The sequence below is a fragment of the Dama dama genome, chromosome 27, assembly GCF_033118175.1.
Source record: "Dama dama isolate Ldn47 chromosome 27, ASM3311817v1, whole genome shotgun sequence".
Classification (NCBI taxonomy): Eukaryota; Metazoa; Chordata; class Mammalia; order Artiodactyla; family Cervidae; genus Dama; species Dama dama.
In genome coordinates, this window is record NC_083707.1 from 42,231,061 (window position 1) to 42,254,567 (window position 23,507).

Below are 23,507 nucleotides of genomic sequence, written 5' to 3' on the forward strand. Positions count from 1 at the left end.
GCATTCTTCCTCCTCTGCCCCAAACAAATGAGGAATTTAGCCAAAAAAATAAAAACAACAAACCATTTTGTTTAGTATTATTCAAATAACAATCCACCTGGATGCTCAAAACATAGGAATTTATAAAGTTTAACTGCAAATTTATTTAGTATAAAGATGAGAAAGTGGGCTCCCGCTGTACTTAAACATGATTAAAAAGCAATCAGCATTTTATTAAGATAGCCTATTACCATGCTACAGCATTTATAAAATTTACTATAAAGTTTCCTATGAGGCACTGGCAGCAGAGACAAAGGAAATGTACAGGATGACGAGCTGACTGAACACATTACACTGAGGTGTCTGATTGTGAAAGCTTACTCGTGGAATGTATCCCCACTCTTCCGGGGATCTCAGCGGCTATCTGTACTAATCCTTTAGTCACTTCTGTTCCCCTTTTAGAGTCCTCTGAGTTCCCACAAGGAAATCATCGCAGAATTAAAGGAGGCCAACTGTCTGGTCCATGCTCTGGACTGGGCAAGTGCTCTGCCCCCCAGCAGACACAGCATGGGGGTCTGCGTCCCTGACCCCTGGTGACCCCGTCCCGGGAAGCCTTTCACAGAGCACGCCCCACACAGGCAGCCTGCTCCGGGGGTGCTCTGCGCATGCCTGCTGGTCAGTCAGTTCTCTAACACCTAATAAACATTAGTGGGAATATTGGATATGCTACTTTTAATGCTTTTTAAACAAATAAGCTAGAAGTAATCTGTGTAGTTTGCTTTTTGCAAAGAGCTACATGGACATATGAGTTTCAGGATATAACTGTGTGTTTCCCATCATGAAACAGGGACTAACACTGTTTGACTTAAAATTTACAGCCTGCAGTTGAGATTTTAGTAGCAATGCTATATTACGATTTAATTATTTCTCTAATTCAGCTCTTAAACCTGCTACAATTTAAATATGTCATGTCATTCTTTCTGTCCGCAATGCTGATGTTTGATAACACATTTATCGACTGAATCAACCAGCGTCACTTACCGAGCACCCTGTATGTGCCAGGTGCTCTTAAAGGCAGAGACCATAAAGTGACAACAGTCGCTAAAGCCCAACAAAGACAACGGCTGACTTCACCTCCACTGATGAAATTTCTCAAGTTTAAATGTAGCTAGATTTTGTGTTTAGAAGGACACTGAAGGTATGGCTCTGCCTGCTTTAAAAGCAGGGATCTGCTAACACTGAGCAAACTGACAGTTTACAAAGTTTAGCTTCTGCCACAAACAAGGAGAGAGAAGGCCACAGAAGCTCTAGAGACTTGCAGTTTGGGGATTTCTCAAAACTGCTTTCTGTTTTAAGGTAACATTCCAGATTGCCCTGATGGTTAGTGCGGTCAGGATCCCTGATGATGCTCTGATGTCACCGGTGTCAGGTGCCCACGCTCAGACCATACACCACCCCCGGCATCCACCCTGGAGTGGGGCGGCCTAAGTCCTCTCCCCACACCCCTGTTTCACCATGTCAGAGCAGCCTACTATTTTTACACGTCACACACAGCGACCTGCAAGGCTGCCGTTAACAAAGGCAGAACCCAGGTGACGCATGTGTAACCCACTGGAACAAGGGCCGAACTGACACATGAAGATGCCAGTGGGACCCTCGCCAGTGAGCACCACATCCTGCTCCATATAGGAAGATGGGCATCTCATCCCCACTAACAGGTCAGTCCTTCCTACACAGTCCTCCTTCCATAAAACAAAGCACTGTCTGCTTATAGGAAGGTACTGAGACCCAGGGCAGACGAGCGGAGGCAGGACTCAAAGTTTAAACTGTAGACCAGTGAGTGCGTGTGAACACATCAGAGTGATCCGTGAACCAGCACACTGGAACCTGCTACACTCAGAACAGTGACAAACTCATCTAAAATTTACTCCTTAAAATGCAGACCAATCATACTCAAGATAAGAATGCATGATGACAATGGTTGATAGCGATTTTTAAAAGGTAATCTTTCTGGCAGAAAGAAAATCGGAAAGCAACATTTCATCAGAACAAAGAACCAACTCCCTCCCATACCTTTCACGTCGGGGTCGTCAATGTGTGGCTCCAGGTTTTCTATCATCTCCTCCAGCTCCTTCCTGGTGGCCATGGTGATGCTGGTAGAGCTGGAGGCGGGCACTTCGGGCTCCACGTCCAGCCTCTGTGGGCCAGGCTCGCTCCCGGAGCCCTGCTCCAGCTCCACGTCCAGGTCTATCTCGGGGAGAGGAGTCCTCCAGAAGTGGAAGGAGTTGTACAGCTCCTGGTCCAGGGGAGCTGAGTCCTGTGCACCGGTGCCCGCCTCCGGCCGGGACGCTAACCTGCAGGCACAGGGCTTCTGCTCCTCTTCGCTGCCAGCCGTGTCTGGGGGAGGCTCCGGGGACAACAGGGGAGGCTCCGGGGACGACCGGAGAGGTGAGGAGCTCTCCGCGGGAGCGCCCAGTTCACCGGGCGGCTGCCTTGGGCTCTCTGCGCCGTCTGCCAGCGCATCTTCCAGGCGGACGCTGCAATCACCCACAGTGGGCCTGGTCTCTACGTCCTCTGGAGCGTCTTCACCCCTGGTCCTTTCATTGCTTCGTTTGGGAAAGAGAGTGAAAGTATCAAGATAATTCCTGAAGAAAACCAATAAAAGATACTACTTAAAGCATTTAGAGTTAAAGATTTTTATTTAAAAAATATTAACTTTAAATATTAAACATTAAAGATTACAAATTATCCATACAAATTCAGTAGTTTGTGTATATCACTGATGATGCTTCTTTTTCCATCAGTTGTTCTGTGTTCAGAGATGCAAACATCAATTAAGTCTAGATATTAAACTACTAGGTATTAGTTGGAGGAGATAATATTTAAGAACTCTGTGATGATACAATACCATGCTAATTTCAATAATAAAGAAACTAAAAAGAAACAGTAGGAAAATAAATTCCAACAGGGCATTTCAAGCTAAATAGATGTTTTAAATTATCTGATTTTTAGGATTATGGTATTGTCACCATGTTCCAGCGACATACTGACAAGCTGAGAATTAAAACCGCCTTGCGCACACTGAAAAGAAACAAGCCCCTCCATGCAGCATTAGAAAAGATCCTCATTTACTACCTTACAAAATACATTCAAGTCCACTTAAGTGTAAGTGCAGTTAATTCTATTTCTTCTGCACTTTCAGCTCTACTCCCAGATGTTTCCCCCAAATGGAGTCATGACCTAATTGGTAGAGAGACAGTACAAGCCACTAAACCTAAAGCTCACTAGTCACTCCATCCATCACCTAGGCTAAGTTTATCCTCTAAAGTTTATCTGACTCAATCACATTTAACAAATGTGTACTGAGCACCACTAGGAGCCAGGAGGTGACACTGTATTGAGGATCTGTGTGTGAATGAGACTCAGGTCCTGCTCCAAGGTTGTAATTAGAGGCAAAGAGCAACAGAGCAGGTGACCACCGGCAAAGCAGCGCATACAGAAGCCAGCCCGTGATCATAGGAGGCGGGGCTGGGAGGAAAGGCTTCTGACAGAACAGCAGGAGTCGTGTCTGAAGAACCAGTCAGCGTCTGCGAGGCTTGAGGGGAAGTGAGCTCAGACAGACGTTCGAAGGCAGAAGCGACACAAGAGGGGCAGCACTTTCAGAAAACAGAAGCGCGAGTGTGAGGGCTCAGAGAGGAGACGCTGCGGTCTGCATGGGCCAAGCTGGGACCTACATGCAATTCCAGGTGGTGACGCCCCGGGAGAGTGGTCAGACCCTGAGCCAGACCAGAGGGGACTCCGGAGGATGAGTGTGGGCTGGGCCTGCGTGTCCGCACGCTGGGCGTGCAGAGTAACCAAGAGTGCGGCATTCCTCTCATACAAAAGGGTGCATGAGGCGCAGGGAGAAAAGTCAGAAGAGATGAAGAACTGGAGATGCAGGAGGCTGATGGAATAGCTGACAAAGCCACATCTTTCTCGGGAGGACAAACGGGCCGAGAACACAGGCGGGCAGATGAGACAGGTGACGAGACATATCTTTCTAAGAAACATGATAGGGAGGTGAGGATGGATCCAGGCCAGATGAGAGCGGGGGAAAAGTTAAAGATGCTCCCCTGAAACACAGGCCCTTGAATATACAGAATAAAAGACATCACACAAGAGGCTCTCCGGCCTGCGTCCTGGCAGGTGACGGCACCACCTACGTGATACCCTGGCCACTGTGCGTGGTCTCGGGAGGTCACCCACTTCCCGGATTAGGTTTTGTCTCATAGGAATGTTTACACTTTTCAGAAACGATTTTCTGGAAACACAGAATGATTATTTTACAAAGTTGTTTTAGATACAAACATTTCAAAAAGTCATCTGAAAACAGACCACACAGTGATAGCATTTAAAATTCTGGTATTTCTCCTCCGTTCGTATAAACCATAAACTAGGCCGCATGCACACGTAAACTGTGCGAGAGCCGATTCTCACCCTGCATTCGCGCTGCAGGCTCCACGTTCATGCCCTGCTCATCAAGCGAGGGGCTGGCTGCGGTGCCCGCAGCACCCTGGAGGTCCCCATCAGTCCTCCAAACCAGTGCTCCCATGTGCAATGAACATCCTCCCTATGCGTATGAATTACATGATGTTTTTCCAACCATCTTCTTTATTAAAGATATTTTTTCTTTTGTTTTAAAAAATGATTGGGATAATTGGTAATATCTGAATGAAATCTCTAGATGACAGTATCATATCTATTTTAAGTTTTCAATTTTGGTAATGAGACTGTGCTTATGTGTTCATGTCTGTGCGTTTTGAGGAAATACACAGTGAAATGTTTAAGAAAGATATCATGTCATCAAAAAATCATGTCTAAAACTTATCTCAAAGAACTCAGAAAATAATAACAACTTTGGTAAAATCTTAACATTTGAAGAAATCTAGAAGGGTTTATGGGATTCTCTGTGCTATTTTTACAGCTTTTTTGATATTATGCAAACTAAATTTTAAAAATCAAAGCAACAGGATGTTGCTTGGTGGGGGTGGGGAGCAAATGACTGAAACTTCAGAGGTTTCAGTTATCTGAAGTTATCTGTTATCTGAAAAACTTAATAAATTTCCATTTAAAATTCACAAACAGAACTCAATTAAAAGCCAATTAGTTTGGAAAATGATTCCAAGGGCCTGAAGCTCCTTTATCACTACCTCATCTCAGCATTAAAATTTAACATTCTCAGCAGGAAAAGCAAGGAGTCACCAGCCAAGTCACTCTATCTGCTAATGAAAAATTACCAATCTGTCCTGACTTCAAACTCCTGCTACAGTTTTCAAAAGAGAAAAAACATCTTCCCTCATGTGAAATTCTGCAAAGTATTAAATTCTGTAAGAATACCAGTTGCTTCAAACTGTCAAAAATATAAATTCTCTAAATATGCTTTTTCCTGAAGCTCAGTAATAACCAGTGCACCATCAAGCTGTTGAAGATGGTCAGGATTCTGACCTTCCTAACAGTCAGTCTTGCAAACACCGCCATACATGCAAATGTCGTTTGGAGAAGGGAGGAGAGGGGTTGGCACAGCAAGCAGAGCGCCCAGCTCCGCGAAGGTGCCAGAGGTTCAGCCAGGAATGCGTCTTCACCAGCACCCACGTCCCCTAGGCATCTACGCTGGCTGACAGTTAACATCCTTAGGGTCCAGGTGAGCTAAGACCCTGGCCTAGGAAAGTGACTGGGGAACTGCTGGTCCCTGAAGTGCATGGGCGTGCTGGGTGACAGCAGACACAGACTCCACGTGCTCACTTAATGGAGACTCATTATCAGTGAAATACTTCCAGATTTAAACCAATAACAATCAATTTTACTTACACAAAGTTAGCTTTACGCTAAACTGACAAAGACTAGCAAAAATGATTCAGTTAGTTAAGGCTTTTGGGATAAAATCCATTACTTTCTTATATTAACTCATTTGAGATTTATCACGTGCCGAGAGCATGCCAGGCCCAGTGATGATGTGACAACACAAGATAAACCCAGGCTACCGCTCGGGGGACCCACAGTCTGTGGATGTCATGTGCAAGTGCAGGAGGAGGAGACAGGCCCACATTGGCGCTTGCTCTCCAGTGCTCAAGACACACAGGATGCAAATACTCTGAGTTTCCTCCAAGACACTGAGGTCATCCGTCCAGACAGCTCTCTGTTAAATGAGGTGTGGCCAGAACAGGATGGTGTCCCAGACAGGAAGAGGGAGACCCAAAAGAAGGCAGCATGTGCAGAGAGCAATGTGGTATTAATAGCTGGTTTAGCTAAATGGAAGACGGGGTGCTCATTTCAGATAACAGTGCAAATCTCAACACTTAATCACTCTGGAAGCACCTCTCTCAACACCTTCAAAGCAGCCTGATCCAGGGTGAGTGAGAGAGAAACCTGGCATTTTATAAAGTCAGAGGTTTATAATCAATACATGCATCAAATAGTGAAAGTGAAAGTGAAGTCACTCAGTCGTGTCCGACTCTTTGCGACCCCATGGACTGCAGCCCACCAGGCTCCTCAGTCTATGGGATTTTCCAGGCAAGAACACTGGAGTGGGTTGCCATTTCCTTCTCCAGGGGATCTTCTGGACCCAGAGATCGAACCTGGGTCTCCCACAATGTAGGCAGACGCTTTACCGTCTGAGCTACCAGGGAAACCAAAGAGTAGTGATATTAAATATCTCCAGGATCAGATAAAACAATACAAATGAAATAAACAGCAGTGGAAATATATTGCCAAAAACTTACTTTCTAAGACATCTGCTTGAGAAATCTGAATTCTAGCAAACTGAGAGGACCCTGAGAACAAGAACCAAATCCTGTGTATCTGGCTACAGTCACTGATTCATAGTAGGTGCTCAATTAAGTTTTGCAAAATCAACCAATCAACCAACCTTAAAAAGCAAAACTAGATTTAAGGCAGCTTAACAGGTATTTAAGAGTGGGCCATCCAGGTAATGGCTCTGAGATGAATAATACATGGAACTACATGATGGCTTTTACAATATCTAACAGAACTCTTTTTGCAGCCAGGAACTGCCTCCTCCCCCCACCAACATCATTAATACGAGTCAACAAAGTGTAAAAATACAGTTCAAGTCCAATGCTACAAAAGCACTGACCTGACACTAAGACAGACCTCATTACAATGGAAGAGGAGTTAAGGTTTGTAGCCAAAAGATAACTAACAGTCTTTAAACAGCTCTTCCAACAAGATCCTATAGAGGCAGTCCAGCAAAATCACCAGCCATGTTTGGCCACACCAATGTTTTTGTCAATAAAGTTTTATTGGAACACAGTTAAGCCCACACACCACGGACTGTCTGCAAAGGCAGAGTGAGTAGTTCTGACAGAGGCTTGGAGTATTTACTGCAGGTATTTTACGGGAAGTCTACTCACCCCTGTACTATATGATTCTCTGTAAATTTACATTATCACTTCCTAGACTCTTTCCAGATTCATAAATAAATAAAAGCCATGCAACAGTCTTTATACAATTAGTACCACTAGCCAAAAGGTTGCTGATGTTAACAGCGTAGAGAACCCCCACCGCCCATCATCACTGAGAAACGTCCTGCAGCAATGGTTTTCAAAAGAAGTGACCAACTGTCCTCACTAGGAAGACAGCTTTAGGGTGATTTTTCTTCCTTCACAGAGAAGAGTACCTTGGGTTTGTTTGACTATTCAGCAGGACAGGAGGAGAATGGGCAAAAAGGTAAAACAAGGCAGCAGAGAAGAAAGCAAGGAGTGCCAAGTCACAACATCAACAGAGGCAATAGCACAGAACCAAGCCCTACAGAAGAAAATGTCCATTAGCATCGTGACAAGGGGGACGGGTGCCCAGCGAACTCGGCCCAGGGGCACACCTGTCAGAGTCTGTGTGTGTTTCCCGTGCACTAAGTTAGGTCTGGGCTGTTTTCCCCCAAGGATATACTAAAGTAAATCGTAAAAACTAAAACTCAATTTAAAATTAAATGCAAAAAAAAAAATTTAAAGTAAGAATGAGAGGTCTCCTCTTTAAGCTTTAAAATTTGGCTGCCTTATTGTTGTCATTCAATCTCTAAGTCATGTCTGACTCTATTCAACCCCATGGACTGCAGCACGCCAGGCTCTTCCCTGTCCTTCTTCAACTCCTGGAGTTTGTTCAAACTCATGTTCATTGAGTTGGTGATGCCATCCAACCATCTCATCCTGTGTTGTCCCCTTTTCCTCCGGCCTTCAGTCTTTCCCAGCATCAGGGTCTTCTCCAATAAGTCAGCTGGTTTGCATCAGGTGGCCTAAGTACTGGAGTTTCAGCTTCAGCATCAGTTGTTTCAATGAATAGTCAGGGTTGATTTCCTTTAATATTGACTGATTTGATCTCCTTGCTGTCCAAGGGACTCTCAAGAGTCTTCTTCAGCACCACAACTTGAAAGCATCAGTTCTTTGATGCTCAGCCTTCTTTAGGGTTCAACTCTCATATCCATACATGACTACTGGAAAAACCATAGCTCTGATTATATGGACCTTTGTCAGCAAAATGGTGGTCTCTGCTTTTTAATATGCTGTCTAGGTTTATCATAACTTTTCTTCCAAGGAGCAAGCGTCTTTAAATTTCATGGCTGCAGTCACCGTTTGCAGTGATTTTGGAGCCCAATAAAATAAAATCTGCCACTGTTTCCACTTCTTTCCCTTTTATTTGCCATGAAGTGATGAGACCAGATGCCATGATCTTAGTTTTTTGTCTTATTAAATGCTCTTAAAAGTTGATATTCCAGTTAATAAGTACACTGGTGGTGGGTGGTTCAGTTGCTAAGTCATGTCCAACTCTTGTGATCCCATGGATTGTAACCTACCAGACTCCTGTCTATGGGATTCTCCAGGCGAGAATACTGGAGTGGGTTGCCATTTCCTTCTCCAGAGAATCTTCCCGACCGAGGAATCGAACCCAGGTCTCCTGCATTGCAGGCAGATTCTTTACGGACTGAGCTATAAGGGAAGCCCCAGTAAGTACACCAACTTGGGGCTAATCATTAATATATTTCCCCCTCAATTGACAAATAATTATTATTATGATTACTGACATAATCATTATTCTGCAGACAGAGAATCGAAGATCCAAAAGAAAATTAGTTGACTAAAGAGGAAAATAATGGTAAGAAACTGACTTTAGAGTAACACATACTCCTAAGTTAGGTTTTACTCCTTGAAAAACCAAGCCCTTTAAATTGTATAACCATTACTTTGTATATTCTTTGTGTTAACAGATGGTTTACTAGGTAAATTAATTATTAAATAAACTTACTCAAAAACTATCGAATCTATCACGACAGCTTTCTATGTGCCTAGCACCAAGCTAGTTGTGTTACATGCATCTTCATCTTTTCGTTTCAATACACAATTAACCAAAGAGATGTTTAACAAATGTGTTTAAAATACGATTCTATAAAAAATATTTACCAATTTTTATAATCAAGAGAAATAATAAACTCTCCAAAAAGAACATAATAAAAGTAGTGAAAATGAAAAAATTGCTCACAAGCAGTAAAACTTGAAAGAAAAGTTTTTAAAGATCTTACCTATTTTTGTCTTCTACTGATGTATCTTCTGAGCTTTTGTTTTCTTCTTTAAAATACTGGCCCGAGCTAGATGGATTAGCAAATGTAGATATGAAAGGTCCCAGAGACTGGAAAGCTGCTTGCCGAACCTATGGAGGGAAGAAAGGACAGGAGTAGACCCTGAGTCCGTCCTCAGCTAGGAGATACAATTCTCCCTAAATCATTTTCTCCTTTTTACTTTTAAGCTTTTTAATCTTGGCTTGAATATCCAAACCATGAGGATGTGAATATAAGACCTTACAAAATATTTGCATGGAATAGAAGTTTTGTCCTGTTTAAAGAAGAAAAGTTAATATAGTAGTCCATTGTCTACTCCCAGAAGTATCAGCAGTAACATACCTTAAATGAGAAATTATTTAATTATGGGATTAAAATCATATTTTCTGTAAAATGCACTGTTTTACAAAAATGATAATTAAACAAAGCCCTACCCAACGTGAAGGATCACTGATCAAATTAATAAAGAGTGCTGACAGTTTAGTCCGTCGAATCTCTTGACATGTGGCACATGAAACAGCCATGAAGCACTCCGCGCAGGCCTTGCGGACGCCCCACACATTGTCCGAGCAGAGCTGGAAAAACCTGGGCAGCTGGGCGAGAGAGGCCCTGATCGTTAGACAGACACACGCGGGTTTCAGTTGTTACTTTTACTTCATTTCTCTTTCCCGGCATTTAAAACATTAGCTTAACAAAATTTAGAAGACCCATTTAATATTAGCAATTAGTATCTTTAAATAATGGAGAAGGCAATGGCACCCCACTCCAGTACTCTTGCCTGGAAAATCCCAGGGGCAGAGAAGCCTGGTAGGCTGCAGTCCATGGGGTCGCTAAGAGTCAGACACGACTGAGCGACTTTACTTTCACTTTTCACTTTCATGCATCAAAGAAGGAAATGGTAACCCACTCCAGTATTCTTGCCTGGAGAATCCCAGGGACGGCGGAGCCTGGTGGGCTGCCATCTATGGGGTCACACAGAGTCAGACACAACTGAAGCAACTTAGCAGTAGCAGGAGCAACAGCTTAAATAAATCACACCCAATTCTTTCCACTACTGACTGTGGAAAAGCAAAGACACTCCTGACAAGTACAGCTCAAGAGTTTGTACTTAATTTTAATGACTCTGCATAATAGGTGGTTTCCAAAACTCTTTGAGCACATTAACTTGTACATTAAGCCCTTACATCCCATGAACTAACCATTTAAAAATCACTTGCTATAAATCTGGTCACTAAAATACTCTAGGGTTGCTAAAATGAAAGATTCATATGAATAAATAAGAACTGATTTTATAGAAATGGGAGTTAAAAAGGGATTGATGGTTCTTAACACATCTGCATTTTAAACAAACTGTCCTTAAACAAAAAACAATACAAACACCCAGATTACAGAAACTTTAACTGTCTAAGTCATACTATCTTTCTGGAACTATATTAATATAATTCGGGGGCCACTGTTGTGTATTTCAAACTTCAGGTGCTGCTCTGTGACGCACTGCTTTCCCCTCGGTTCCTGTCTGCAGGCCTTACCAACATCTCCTCAGTAGCTTGCTGGCCGACGACGCTGCAAATATCTCCAAAATTGGCGGCACAGACCTGACAATGAAAGCATCATTGACATTTCAAAATATTATAGTGTTCTTTAAAAAAAATCTTTTAAATTCCACAGATCAATACAGTAACCACGAGAAGAACCATGTATCTTAAACACCACCACTACAATACCTTTCGAACATGAAACATTCTGCAGTCACAGCACATCTCACAAAACCGAGGGAGGATCAAACGTTCCGTGATGTCCTTGCCAACCATGGGGGCCATTTTGCACATTATCTAAAATAAATGAGAACACAGACATACTGAATGCACCTTCAAACTAGGACTTCTGCCAATTTATTAAAAGTATGTAACTTAAGGAAGTATAAAATATAACATGACATCCTTATACATCACAAAAAATTCATCTTATTTGTCCTAGTTGAAGACAGAAAAACATATTAATTACTACCAACAGTAGTAGTTACCATACAGTAGTACCAACAGTCCATATTAACTACTACCAACAGAATCAACCCACTGATTATTAAAGGTACAATAAACCCAGAGAAAATCCTAAAAATTGCATTTTTACCTACAGTTTCAACCTTATTAATCATTTTGCCTACTAAAAATAAACAAAGAAAAAAACTCCTACATTTCCCTGATAAGAGAATAAATGGTGACTGCTCAAAGGAAAGACTATCCACAAGAAGGGTCTGGATACCGTGCACCTGCACTGCTAAGAAAAGACTGTACACAGCCAGTCCTCACTGTGCAAAGTACCACTGTCTCTGAAACTCACAAACGGGAAGACCACGTGCTTACTCTGCAAAGCCAGGGCTCCAGGAAGGCACAGACAGAGGTCTGAGATGCACAGGATTTGGATAACACCATTCCAGGCAAAGTGAGGACAGACTATTTGAAAACCAGCTCAGCGCATTTGAATACCTTCCCCCCAGAGTTAGAATATAAAGAAATCTGATGGTCTGTCATCATTATATATTACGTCCACCCCCAGCCTAGGCAAATACTAGGAGGAGAGGCAACTGACTGGAAAGAAAGGGGACTCTACCATATGTGCATGACCATGTACAGACCACATCACAAGGAACCGGTACCAAGAAGCCACTGCAACAAACAAGTGAGCTTAGGACGTTTGCAGGACATAGGACAGAATGAAAAAAAAAAATGTATTTCTATAAATTAGCAATGAACAACTGAAAATGTATACAAATATTCACAATAATGAAAAACAAACAAACATGAAATTTAACACAATACATACATGATATATTGAAAACTACCAAACACTGAGGAGATGAGGGAAAGGCTTAAACAAATGGCGAGATCTCTGTGCCCAGAGACTGTGAGGTCGGCCCATCCCTATCAGACCCACGACCCTCAGAGTGGCAGGGGGTGGGGGGGACACTGACACTCCCCATCCCCTAAAGCAGTGAGGTTTCTTGACTCCAGACTGTTTCCAGGCACCTCCAAGCCCAAGCTAATGATCCAAAGATACATAGCATCACCGATCTGGCATAATTAAATTCTTAGGATGAATTATTCCCAAAACAGAACTACTGGGAAGACAGGGAATGCAAAACATAACAGAATAAACACAAACCATTTGTAATAGAATCACACGTTTCTCACTAGCACTAGCCTTTTGTTATAATTACAATGTTTTACTATTCCTAAATCACATCAAAAATTGTAACACAGCAAGTTAAACTCTGCTCAATATAAACGAACAATTACGCCAAAATCGATTTCCTTTTTCTTGAGAAGTTTGTGAAATTTAAAAAAAAAATTTATGATTTGGAACTTGACAGAGGTGATACAACACTATGAATGTACTAAATGCTTCTCAATTGTGAATTTTAACATGATTGATTTTATATTATGTGAACTTCACTTCAATAAAAATGTAATTACTGAAAACTACCTAAATTCATTATTAACTGGTACTGAGGAAATGGCAACCCACTCCAGTATTCTTGCCTGGAGAATCCCATGGATGGAGAAGCCTGGTAGGCTGCAATCCACGGGGTCGCAAAGAATCGGACACGACTGAGAGACTTCACTTCAAGGCTATGAGAGTGGGACTGTGAAGAAAGCTGAGCGCCAAAAAATTGATGCTTTTGAACTGTGGTGTTGGAGAAGACTCTTGAGAGTCCCTTGGACTGCAAGGAGATCCAACCAGTCCATCCTAAAGGAGATCAGTCCTGGGTGTTCATTGGAAGGACTGATGCTGAGGTGGAAACTCCAATACTTTGGCCACCTCATGCGAAGAGTTGACTCATTGGAAAAGACCCTGATGCTGGGAGGGATTGACGGCAGGAGGAGAAGGGGACGACAGAGGATGAGATGGCTGGATGGCATCACCGACTCGATGGACATGAGTTTGAGTAAACTCCAAGAGTTGGTGATGGACAGGGAGGCCTGGCGTGCTGCAATTCATGGGGTCGCAAAGAGTCAGACACAACTGAATGACTGAACTGACTGAAGTATCTAAAAATAAAATAATGGAACTTCCAATGAAAGGCACTAGAGAGAAAATATAATTCATCCTACAAAAGATCCAGAAGCACTATTAAATTATTTCTAGAGTAATTTTTTTTCCTATCAACACAAATGCCATTGTATTAGGTTTAAATAGCAAATCCTCACTACCTGAATAATTTAATTTCCAGATGGATTGATCACTTTTCTATTATAAGAATTCTTATTTTCTGAACTGAGGAACCACAGATGTGAATGATAACATACATGTAATTCAAGCCCAACTTGCAATGGCTCTCAAGTAATCAAACTATTTGCTAACCATGTCCAAAAACCAGAAAACTCACCATATTTGACTTTATTATGTGCAAGACGACTTAATCTGTGTATTTTTCTAGTAATCATAACTTATATCACATATTCCTCCCTGCAAAGACCATGCCATCAAGGACGGGAGCGACAGGCAGCATCCCTTTTTTCTTACTGCGCTCTCACAGTGCCTAGAAAAGTGTGCAACAGCACTCAAGGAGCTCAAATGCGTCTTCATTCAATGCAGGTTTTTTAAAAGGATCCTAGCTATCTTTGCCATCTTACTTTTTCCTCTTGATGAGATGAATTCACAGCTGATTCAATATTTTCTTGCCATGCACCCTGGCCTCTCCGAGCCCAGCAAGGACCGTCATCCCAGGAGCTCCACATGGCACAAGCCCCCCCAGGAAAGACACCTCTGCCCTTGGAAGCCTGTGTCTGTTCCAAGCCCAGCATTATGTTTCACATTTCATGACCCGCGGCTACTCTGATACCCAGCACGTACCCACCCTACCCCATGTAACGTGGCGTCGTGTCTAAGTCACCTCCTACGATCACACACCAGCTCATCCCCCTGAACTGAAAAAGTGAGCTCTGCTTACGGCCACGGCCTCCGTCTTCACGTCGTCATTGCTGTCGGGGGCTGTCAGCTCCACGAGGACGGGGCACACCTTGGTCTCCACATCGAAGCGCTCGATCAGCTCCTGCTCCAGCAGGGCCAGCAAAGCTGCCTGGCTCGTTTTTCTTACCTGGGAAAAAACAAACACGTAAACAAGGCCCGTGCACAGTACACGAAACCCTAAGGCATGAAGTTCACAAATCTGCAGACTCCTCATCCAACCAAAGGTTCCCAACCGGCACAGCCTTGCAGACAAAAACTGGTGGCTGCTCTGCAAAGACAGAACTCGGCAGACTGTGTCATAACAGGTCAAGGGGAACAGAAAAGCCACTCCTGGCAAAGAGGTCTCCCAGTGACAAACTTCTGGGGGCCGCCTGGAAGGCTGGCAGGGGAGCAGCAGCCGTTGGCGCTGTCTGTTGCGGCACTAAGGCGATCTCCTAGACCCTGCCCCATCTTCTCTGAGATGTCATTTTGTCATTCTGAGAAACGGAATGACCAGGTCTAAGTGGAAGGAACATTCTAAGGAGACCACCAGACGGCACACATTTCTGCAGGAATGTGGACAGGGTCCTCCTACCTGGTTATTCTGATCTGCGAGATATCGAACCACAATGGGCAGCAAATACTTTGAAAAGGCGTATGGGATTGCTGGCCGGTTTTCTTGGCAGAACAAGGCAATGTGAGGCACCTGCTCCATCAGCTCTGCCCTCACAGTCGGCTCTGTGAAAACAATAGGAAGGTGAGTGGATGCTTCTCCGCACGGGGTTCTTGCCAGGTGGGCAGTCAGGAGAGCCCCCGACGCTCTTCCCGGCATCCGGAGTGCTCAGGGAACGCACTCCGCTCCACGATGCCCGTCACAGTCACGGCAAGGTCACCCCCTCCCGGCTTCTGTCTTCAGAGCCTGCCTGGAGCCTGTGGTCACTCCCTGTGAGGACTGGACCTGTCCACCTGAATTCAGGTCAATTGTACACGGCATCACCCACAAACTGCTCTTGGGACAGGCTATAAGGCCTAGCTCCTAACCTGAATGCAGCTAATGAGTGCAGGATTTATAGTCAGACTTAACTATGACGACAGAGGGTCAGCAAATGCTAAAGGAGACCGACAGATTGAAAATAACAACAACAAAAAATCTGAAAAGACCGAAGTGCATATGGCAAATTTAAATGTGACAGCATTTCAAAAGGACCAACTGTCCCCTGAGTAATGGTAAGAAAGCAAGCTGGTTATATGAGGAAAAAAGGTGAGCTTCCTACACTGCTCTCTATACATAAATTCTAGGTGAATCAGAGATCCAAATTTTTTTTAAAAGATCAAAAGCACTAAAGGATAACATTTTAAGGGATTTTCCTGGTTGTCCAGTAGTTAGGGCTACACGGTTCCACTGCAAGGGGGCATGGGTTCAATCCCTGATTTGGGAACTAAGATCCTGTAAGCTGTACGGCAAGGTCAAAAAAAAAAGTTGAATCTTGAGGTGGGAAGCCCTTTAAGGCAAATAAACCCCCCAAAGTAGACCAGCTAAATTCACTTTACAGAGACTTCATTATAGACAACAGATGTTTCTAACAGGAGTTCTGTATTTTGAACCATGTATAAAATGTATAAAACATTTTAATGACAAAGGTCATAGAGTCAAGGCTATGGTTTTTCCAGTGGTCATGTATGGATGTGAGAGCTGGACTATAAGGAAAGCTGTGCACCCAAGAATTGATGCTTCTGAACTGTGGTGTTGGAGAAGACTCTTGAGAGTCCCTTGGACTGCAAGGAGATCCAACCAGTCCATCCTAAAGGAGATCAGTCCTGGGTGTTCATTGGAAGGACTGATGCTGAGGCGGAAACTCCAATACTTTGGCCACCTGGTGCGAAGAACTGAGTCATTAGAAAAGACCCTGATGCTGGGAAAGATTGAGGGCAGGAGAAGGGGACGACAGAGGATGAGATGGTTGGATGGCGTCACCGACTCAACAGACATGAGTTTGAGCAAACTCTGGGAGATGGTGATGGACAGGGAGGCCTGGCATGCTGCAGTCCATGGGGTCACAAAGAGCTAGACACGACTGAGCAACTGAACAACAACAACAACAAAACATCTACTTAGACAAAAGAAAACTTAAAAAAAACCAGGAGTCTGAGGTGGAGGAAACGTAACATTACAAATATTAAGACCAAAACTTCCTGACATCTGACAGGGAGACTAGAATCCTCAAACTCAAGGAGGCTGCGATCACATGGCTCTGACAACCCTCCGGCCCTGACACTGCTCCCAGACGACTTCTAACAGTCAGAGGAGCTGCCCAGCAGGCCTTCCTGCCAACCCAGCTTCTCAAGTCAACGCTCTTTGCATTACTGTTTCAGATCACAAGCGGTGTGAACTCTCAGGCCCAGCACAGTATAAATCTTTACAATCTAGCCCTCAGGCCCCTCGCTTAAGCCTAGTCTTTCTAAACTGCAGGACTAAAACCCACTGTTGACCAAATGGGCCAGTGTCCTAAGCTCCCCAGACCCCTGCACCTCTCCTTTCCTCTCCCTCTGTGTCATCAAACCCAGCTCAGACGCCACCAGCTGCCTGAAGCCAGCCCCAGTCCTCCCTGTTATGGCTTATTGTTAGTATGTCGGCTGCATTCACTCAACTGTTAATTTGATGACAGGAATTCTTATTCATCTTGGTAATGGCTCTAACATTCAATCTAGAACCTGGCATAGAGTATGTACTATTTACACGTATCCAAAGTATAAATGTCAACAGAGATATTTATCAGGAACTCAACAATTTGAGATACATTTTAGAACACATACAGGAGAAGGGAATGGCTATCCACTCCAGTATTCTTGCCTGTGAAATCCCACAAACAGAGGAGCCTGGTGGGCTCCAGTCCTTGGAGTTGCAAAGGGTCAGATACGACTGAGCAACTAACATTTTCACTTTCACGTGTTAAAAAACAGCAGTGCAGTTGGTAAACAGGCAGAAGAAATATAAATTCTGCCTTAAAAAATATCTAGGTCTCTACTAAGAAAGGAATAAATACAATGGAATGCAACAGTGCCAAAATTTTAAGTTAAGTTGTTTATCTTTGCCAAATCAAAAATAAACAAGTAAAAATAATAATTGATGACATTCTCCTAAAACCACTTTGGAACAAGCATATACATGAGCAATTACACAGACCATCATATGAAATAGTAACAGAATATTAGTGAGTTTACTTTTTTTTTCTACAGGAAAATAAAACTATCTAAGGCTGATGTGAATAGTAAACATATTCCCAAAAAAAGAGATGCTCACCAAAAAATGATCTCATTTAAAATTAAAGGATGAGAATGCTGACATGCCAGAAAGTTTGACAGAAATGGAAAAATAACACATTTCAATAAAGAGATCATGGATTTAAGAAAAAATTTTATTTCTGAATTGTTTCTAAAATCAAATATGGAAATATGCTCAAAGCAATATTAGGTTAAAATGGTAAATTTTATGTATGTTTTGCCTCAAAGTATTTTTTTAAAAACGTAATAAATTGTATTCTAAGTCTCAAAACAAGTTTACCTCTTTCTTAAGCAGACTCTCCTCCTATCTGCACTTTAGAGACAAACAGCTTTAGTTTTACAGGTGATTAACATTTTTTAAGTAAGAATGCATTTTTTGTCAAAAAAGTTTTACAGCTCACTCCATCCCTTTTTACTAATTCAAAAAAGTTTAAAGTTTTTATTACAGTAATAGTTATTACGAATGTACATGATGCAAAACAATGTTCTTAGATTCTTCTTCTGAAAAATTTCCAAAGTCAAACTAAATGGGCCTGGTATATAAAATGTCTGGATCTTTGTAACAGGTTTTTTATTTTTTTACTCATGGGTTAGATAAATTACTTAGGAAATACTTCCAAGAAACCTCATGTTACACTTAAGTTTTTCATTAGTTTTTAGAAACTTAAATTTGATAAAAGAAACCTTCCTCTGCATAAACACACACCTGAATCATCAGCTAATCTGCTGATTCTTTCCAGAACAGCAATGCACTCTCTCTCATCATCGCACACTTCCCTCAGCGTGTCCAGCAGACTCCGGGCCACCATCTGTCTGCACAGAAGATTATACCATGGTCAGTGGCACCCAACAGTTAGTATTCAGAACTTTAAAAGTCAGAATCCATATGGATTTAAAAAGTTTTTCTTAACACATTTTATAAGTGACAATTTTCTAAGTGACAAATGCTGGTATGGATTTTATTTTAGTTAAGATGAGAGTGACCATTTACCAGAATGTTTCACCATTATCTGACAAATTTCTAAGGTCACTGAAAATTTGTCTTAAGTAGCTATTAATACCTTAAATTATCATAAATAGGGGAAAAATATAATTACTTTTCATTATATAAAACGTTATCTTTACATATTTGATTAAACGAGTTTCATTCATCTATACTCGGAAGATACTAGGAAGACTTTTCCATTTCCCAGCGAAGTCTGATCCAGGTGGTCTGGGGGCTGCAGGTGGAGAAACAGTGCAAATGGGGATAGTGAGCACTGGTCCCTGCCGTGTCCCGTGTCCCGCGCCCCTGACGGCCAGTCACCTGGTCCCCGGCAGGCACACACCGCCCGCTGCTGGAGCAATAGCAGATTCCTCAGTAGCCACTTCACATGACTGTCAAAACGATGCTCAATAGCAAAAAAGTAGTGGGGTTTTTTGGTTGCTTTTTGCCAAAAAGCCAAGAAAGAGTGCATTCTCTTACAGGATGGAGGAGTAACGAGTGTCAAGGCAGCCACAGCTGTGACCAGCAGTGAAGCTGGGTGACTCTCACTGTCGCGGGCACCTGCTTTAAACTGGGTACGTCTGTTAACTGAAATTCGTGCAATAAAAGACACCCTCCCGCCTCCCCCAGTGGAGAGCACATGCGCATACCTGTTAAATACGTTCTCACTCGCAGCATACTTGTCCAGTCTCCCCAGCGGCGTCAGCATGTCATCTTGTGAGACAAAGTCCAGGGCTGAAGGTACAACAATCACATCAGACTCTGAGCTGCAGTCATCCACACCAACTATCAGAGACATGAGAACACTCCTCATACACTGCGCACGGAGAGGCGCCCGGGCCTCCCAGGCAGCACAGGTCAGCCTGCCCTTCGCTGCGTCTAGAGGACAGCGAGCCACAGTAGAAGCCGGGTCGGAGGCCACGGATGAGGGGCTTCCTCTCCTCCTTTGCTGGGTGCGTGCTACCTGCCCCGAGATGCACGGGGGTCAGAGGCCGCAGATGCTCAGGCATGTGACCAACGAACAGAGTGACCAGAAAAGAGTGATCCTCAGACCTGAGAACCCACAGGTTCAACCAGGACACTGACGACATGTAAGTAAGTGAAGTGTCAGACCCCGACAGAGTTAATTCTGCCAAGCAGTCAGGGAACTCACACTACATAGAGAGAAAAAAGACGAGAATTACAGCAGCCTTCTCATCAGGAAGAACACAAGCCAGAGACAGCAGAGCAGCGTCTTTAAGGGATTGAAAGAGAAGAAGCCAGCCTACACCTCTAGACCAAGTAAACAGAAATCATTCAGATATCTTTGAAATTCATGTCTCTTGAACATAAAGGTGAAATAAACTTTTTCTGACATACAAAAGCTGACAGGCATCACTAGCAGCAAACTTTCAAGAAATACTGGAAGTCCTTCAAGCAAAAAGAAAATTACACCAGATGGAAATCTGAACCTACACAAAGGAATGAAGACGATCAGAAACGGTAAATATGTGGGCAAACACAAATGCCTCTTCTTATTGGGGGAAAAAAAAACAACAACACTCTTTAAAGATAATTGTTTGAGGCAAAACTATGCACTATAAAATAGAGAAAAAATACACTGTGAAGTTTATAATATGAGTAGAAGTAAAATATGACTGTGCGTACTCAGTTGCTAGGTTGTGTCCAACTCTTTTGTGACCCCATGGACTGTAGCCCACCAGGTTCCTCTGTCCACAGAATTTTCCAGGCAAGAATACTGGAGTGGGTTGCCATTTCCTCCTCCAGGGGATCGTCCCGACCCAGGGGCTGAATCCATGTCTCCTGCATCTGCAGCACTGGCAGGCAGATTCTTTACCACTGAGCCACCTGGGAAGTCCAAAACGTAAGATTACAACAGCACAAAGGCAGGAAAAGAGTGAGATATATTGTATACATATACATGAAGACTGACGGTAATGAGTCACAGGATCACACTAATTATAAACTTTGTGGCAGCTATTAACACCAAAAATACCCACCTGAAACATAAAGTAAGCCAATAAAGGCCATTAAATGGAATCATAGAAAATACTCAGAAAAGAAGGCAGAAAAAGAGGATGAAATGAAGAAAAAAATACATGGGACAAACAGCAAATAGCAATATGAGAGGAAAATCGAACCATATCAGTAATCACAGTGAGTGCACACACTCTAAACACCCCCAATTATAGGGCAGAGATTGTCAAGCTGGACTAAAAATAATACCAAACATGAAAAGAATTTCTTACATACAGAAAGATTTTACCAGGTTATTCTGATCTACGAGTTACAGCAAAGTACCTCCTGCGTTATGAATCAGTTGTCAAACCACCCAGACACTATCATTTGGCCTGTTTCCTCCTCTAGGATCGTTGGCTGTCATGACCTGGAAGGTGCCTTTATGCAGGCTCTAGAATTCTATGACTATGACCAAATTGTTTCATCAGTTGCACACTTGTCAATCTTAAAGATAAACATGAACAATGTGGGTTCTGGTCCCTAAAAAGGCAGGGGCTGATGGGAAGAGTGCCAAAACAGTGAGAGTGGGTCACGCATGGCTGTGTTTAGGACAAGCCTGGAGCACTCACCCTAAAAGGCAGACCCTCCACGTCTCATATTCAGATCCTGATCGTGCAGGTGTGGAGTGAGGCCCAGGAGTGATCATTTTTAATAAATACCCCCAACAGGCTTAAACACAGATTGGTGAACAGCTAAATTTGAGAAACGCCAAGAGGGTAACAAACCATATTCTGCCTCCACTTGTGTTTCTGTCTATCTTCACATTGTGGCTGGGCAGACGTACACTCCCCAGCGCTGCAGCCTCCTGTCCGCACTGCTGGACGGCCCCTGCATGAACATCCTCTCCAGGGTCAGGGCTTCCTCATCAACTCCTGACTGGACTAAGTGGCTCTGCATCTCCTCTTTATGGAGGCAGCAAGGATCTAATTACTGTGGCTACAGACTGCATACTTAAGTCTTTACCTAGCCATCCTGCAAATGCCTGCCACAGGTGATGAGTAGGAGAAACACACAAATAATCAATAAAGCTTTCACCACTAAAAAAGAAAAATCCTACAGCATAAATGATGGTACAGTCAATAACATCCTCAGATAAAAAAGACAACGCAGAGCGTGAACAAAGTTATACTGCTACAAGGACTGTGTATAGCTTATGCAAAGCACTACATTAATTTTAAATAGATAATGGTGGATTAAAGATGCAAATTACAATCCTTAGGAGCCCTGGCTCAGACAGTAAAGAGTGCCTTCAATGCAGGAAACCTGGGTTCGATCCCTAGGTCAGGAAGATCCCCTGGAGAAAGGAATGGCTACCCACTCCCATATTCTTGCCTGAAGAATTCCAGGGACACAGGAACTTAGTGGGCTACAGTCCAAGGGGTCGCAAATAGTCAGACATAATGGCACGACTGATACTTCCAATTCCAATGTGAGACATGCAAGAAAGGTTGGCCAAAAAGCCAACTGGGAACTAAAATAGAATGCTAAAAAATACTCAGTTAATAACACCCAAAGAAAATCACAAAAGGAGCAACAGAGAAAAAAAGAGATGAAGAGAAATATGCAATCAGATCAATAATTACATTACTTATAAACTGACTAAACATTATAAGTCAAAAGGTAGAGAATCACAAACTAGTAACAAGTTAACAACTACAGGTGTTACTCAACTATAGTCTATCAGAAATGTATTTTTAAAGTCCAGATTTCAACCCATGGGTTGAAAAGAAAAGGATTGAGAAAAAAAGACATAAAACATGACAGCACAAGAAAGGCAGAGTGGCTATTTTATCATCAGACAAGACAGACAAGGAGCGTCTCAGGAGAGGAGGAGGACCTTTCATCACCTGACCTGTGTGCTCCAAGGCTGCCCCTCCTTTCTGGATCACTTACTTGATTCTGGATTCTTGGACATTACACAGTAATAGCCCCTTACAGTGCTCACTGCTTTAAACATCCAACTTCCTCCACTGATGAAGTGAAAAAACCATGTTGGCTTTTAATGTCATTTGAAATTTTGAAATGACTGAAAAGCAATGAAAACAATGATCACTCTGAAATGTTTTTTCAAATTGTATCTATACTCTCCAAATCCCAAGGCTCCTCTTCCCCTGTAAACCCATCCTGGGTAGCTGAAAGGGGACCAACATGGAAAGCAAAAGTGAAGATGCCCTGAATGATCAACACGAGACAGAACTCCTACACTTGGGCAGCAAACCTTCATTTCTCAAAATTTAATATTTAATTATAAAACAAAAGCTTCCATGAAGAAGCTACACCATACAAGTGTCAACAAAAACTTATGTTTCTTAGTGAATTCTAACAGAATTCCTTGCGGAAAAAGAAACCTATCCTTAAGGGTTAGTGCATCTTATCTCAAGTCAGAGTCAACAGATCCTTCTAGTTCAAATCAGACCAGAATCAAATGTGTTACAGTGTAAATAAAGAGAACATCCAGAAAACGGGGACAAGAGAAAGAAGCACTAAGACAAGGGAGTTCATCTTGTTACGTATAAGTGAACCCCTCCCCGTGTGTGAAACTACGTGGCCCCACAGCAGACGTGGCCGTCCACACGCCTGGGGGTCAGGAAGGCTCCGTCTGCTCTGGCCCCGCTCGGGCACCGGCAGAAACCCAGAACCACAGGAACCAACACCCCAACTTCCAGCTGTTTCAAATTCAAGGAAAAC

At 43.0% G+C, this 23,507-nt stretch overlaps 1 protein-coding gene across 4 annotated transcripts in view; it reads right to left on the reverse strand.

Moving 5' to 3' along the window:
- The window catches only part of PPP4R1 (protein phosphatase 4 regulatory subunit 1), a 48,683-nt gene that overhangs the window by 11,308 nt on the left and 13,868 nt on the right, over positions 1–23,507 (reverse strand). Inside the window, exons 1-10 of one of the 4 annotated variants that reach the window (XM_061131097.1) lie at positions 20,448–22,366; positions 19,451–19,586; positions 18,522–18,628; positions 15,129–15,271; positions 14,535–14,681; positions 11,308–11,415; positions 11,113–11,178; positions 10,018–10,176; positions 9,548–9,675; positions 2,053–2,624 (exon numbers count right to left, since the gene is read on the reverse strand). In XM_061131097.1, the coding sequence (XP_060987080.1) occupies positions 2,053–2,624; positions 9,548–9,675; positions 10,018–10,176; positions 11,113–11,178; positions 11,308–11,415; positions 14,535–14,681; positions 15,129–15,271; positions 18,522–18,628; positions 19,451–19,509 (1,489 nt within the window). In that variant the 5' untranslated portion in view covers positions 19,510–19,586; positions 20,448–22,366. Of the gene's footprint in view, positions 1–2,052; positions 2,625–9,547; positions 9,676–10,017; positions 10,177–11,112; positions 11,179–11,307; positions 11,416–14,534; positions 14,682–15,128; positions 15,272–18,521; positions 18,629–19,450; positions 19,587–20,447; positions 22,367–23,507 lie in introns of those variants that run through there. The other 3 variants (XM_061131096.1, XM_061131094.1, XM_061131095.1) reach the window with 3 other exon arrangements.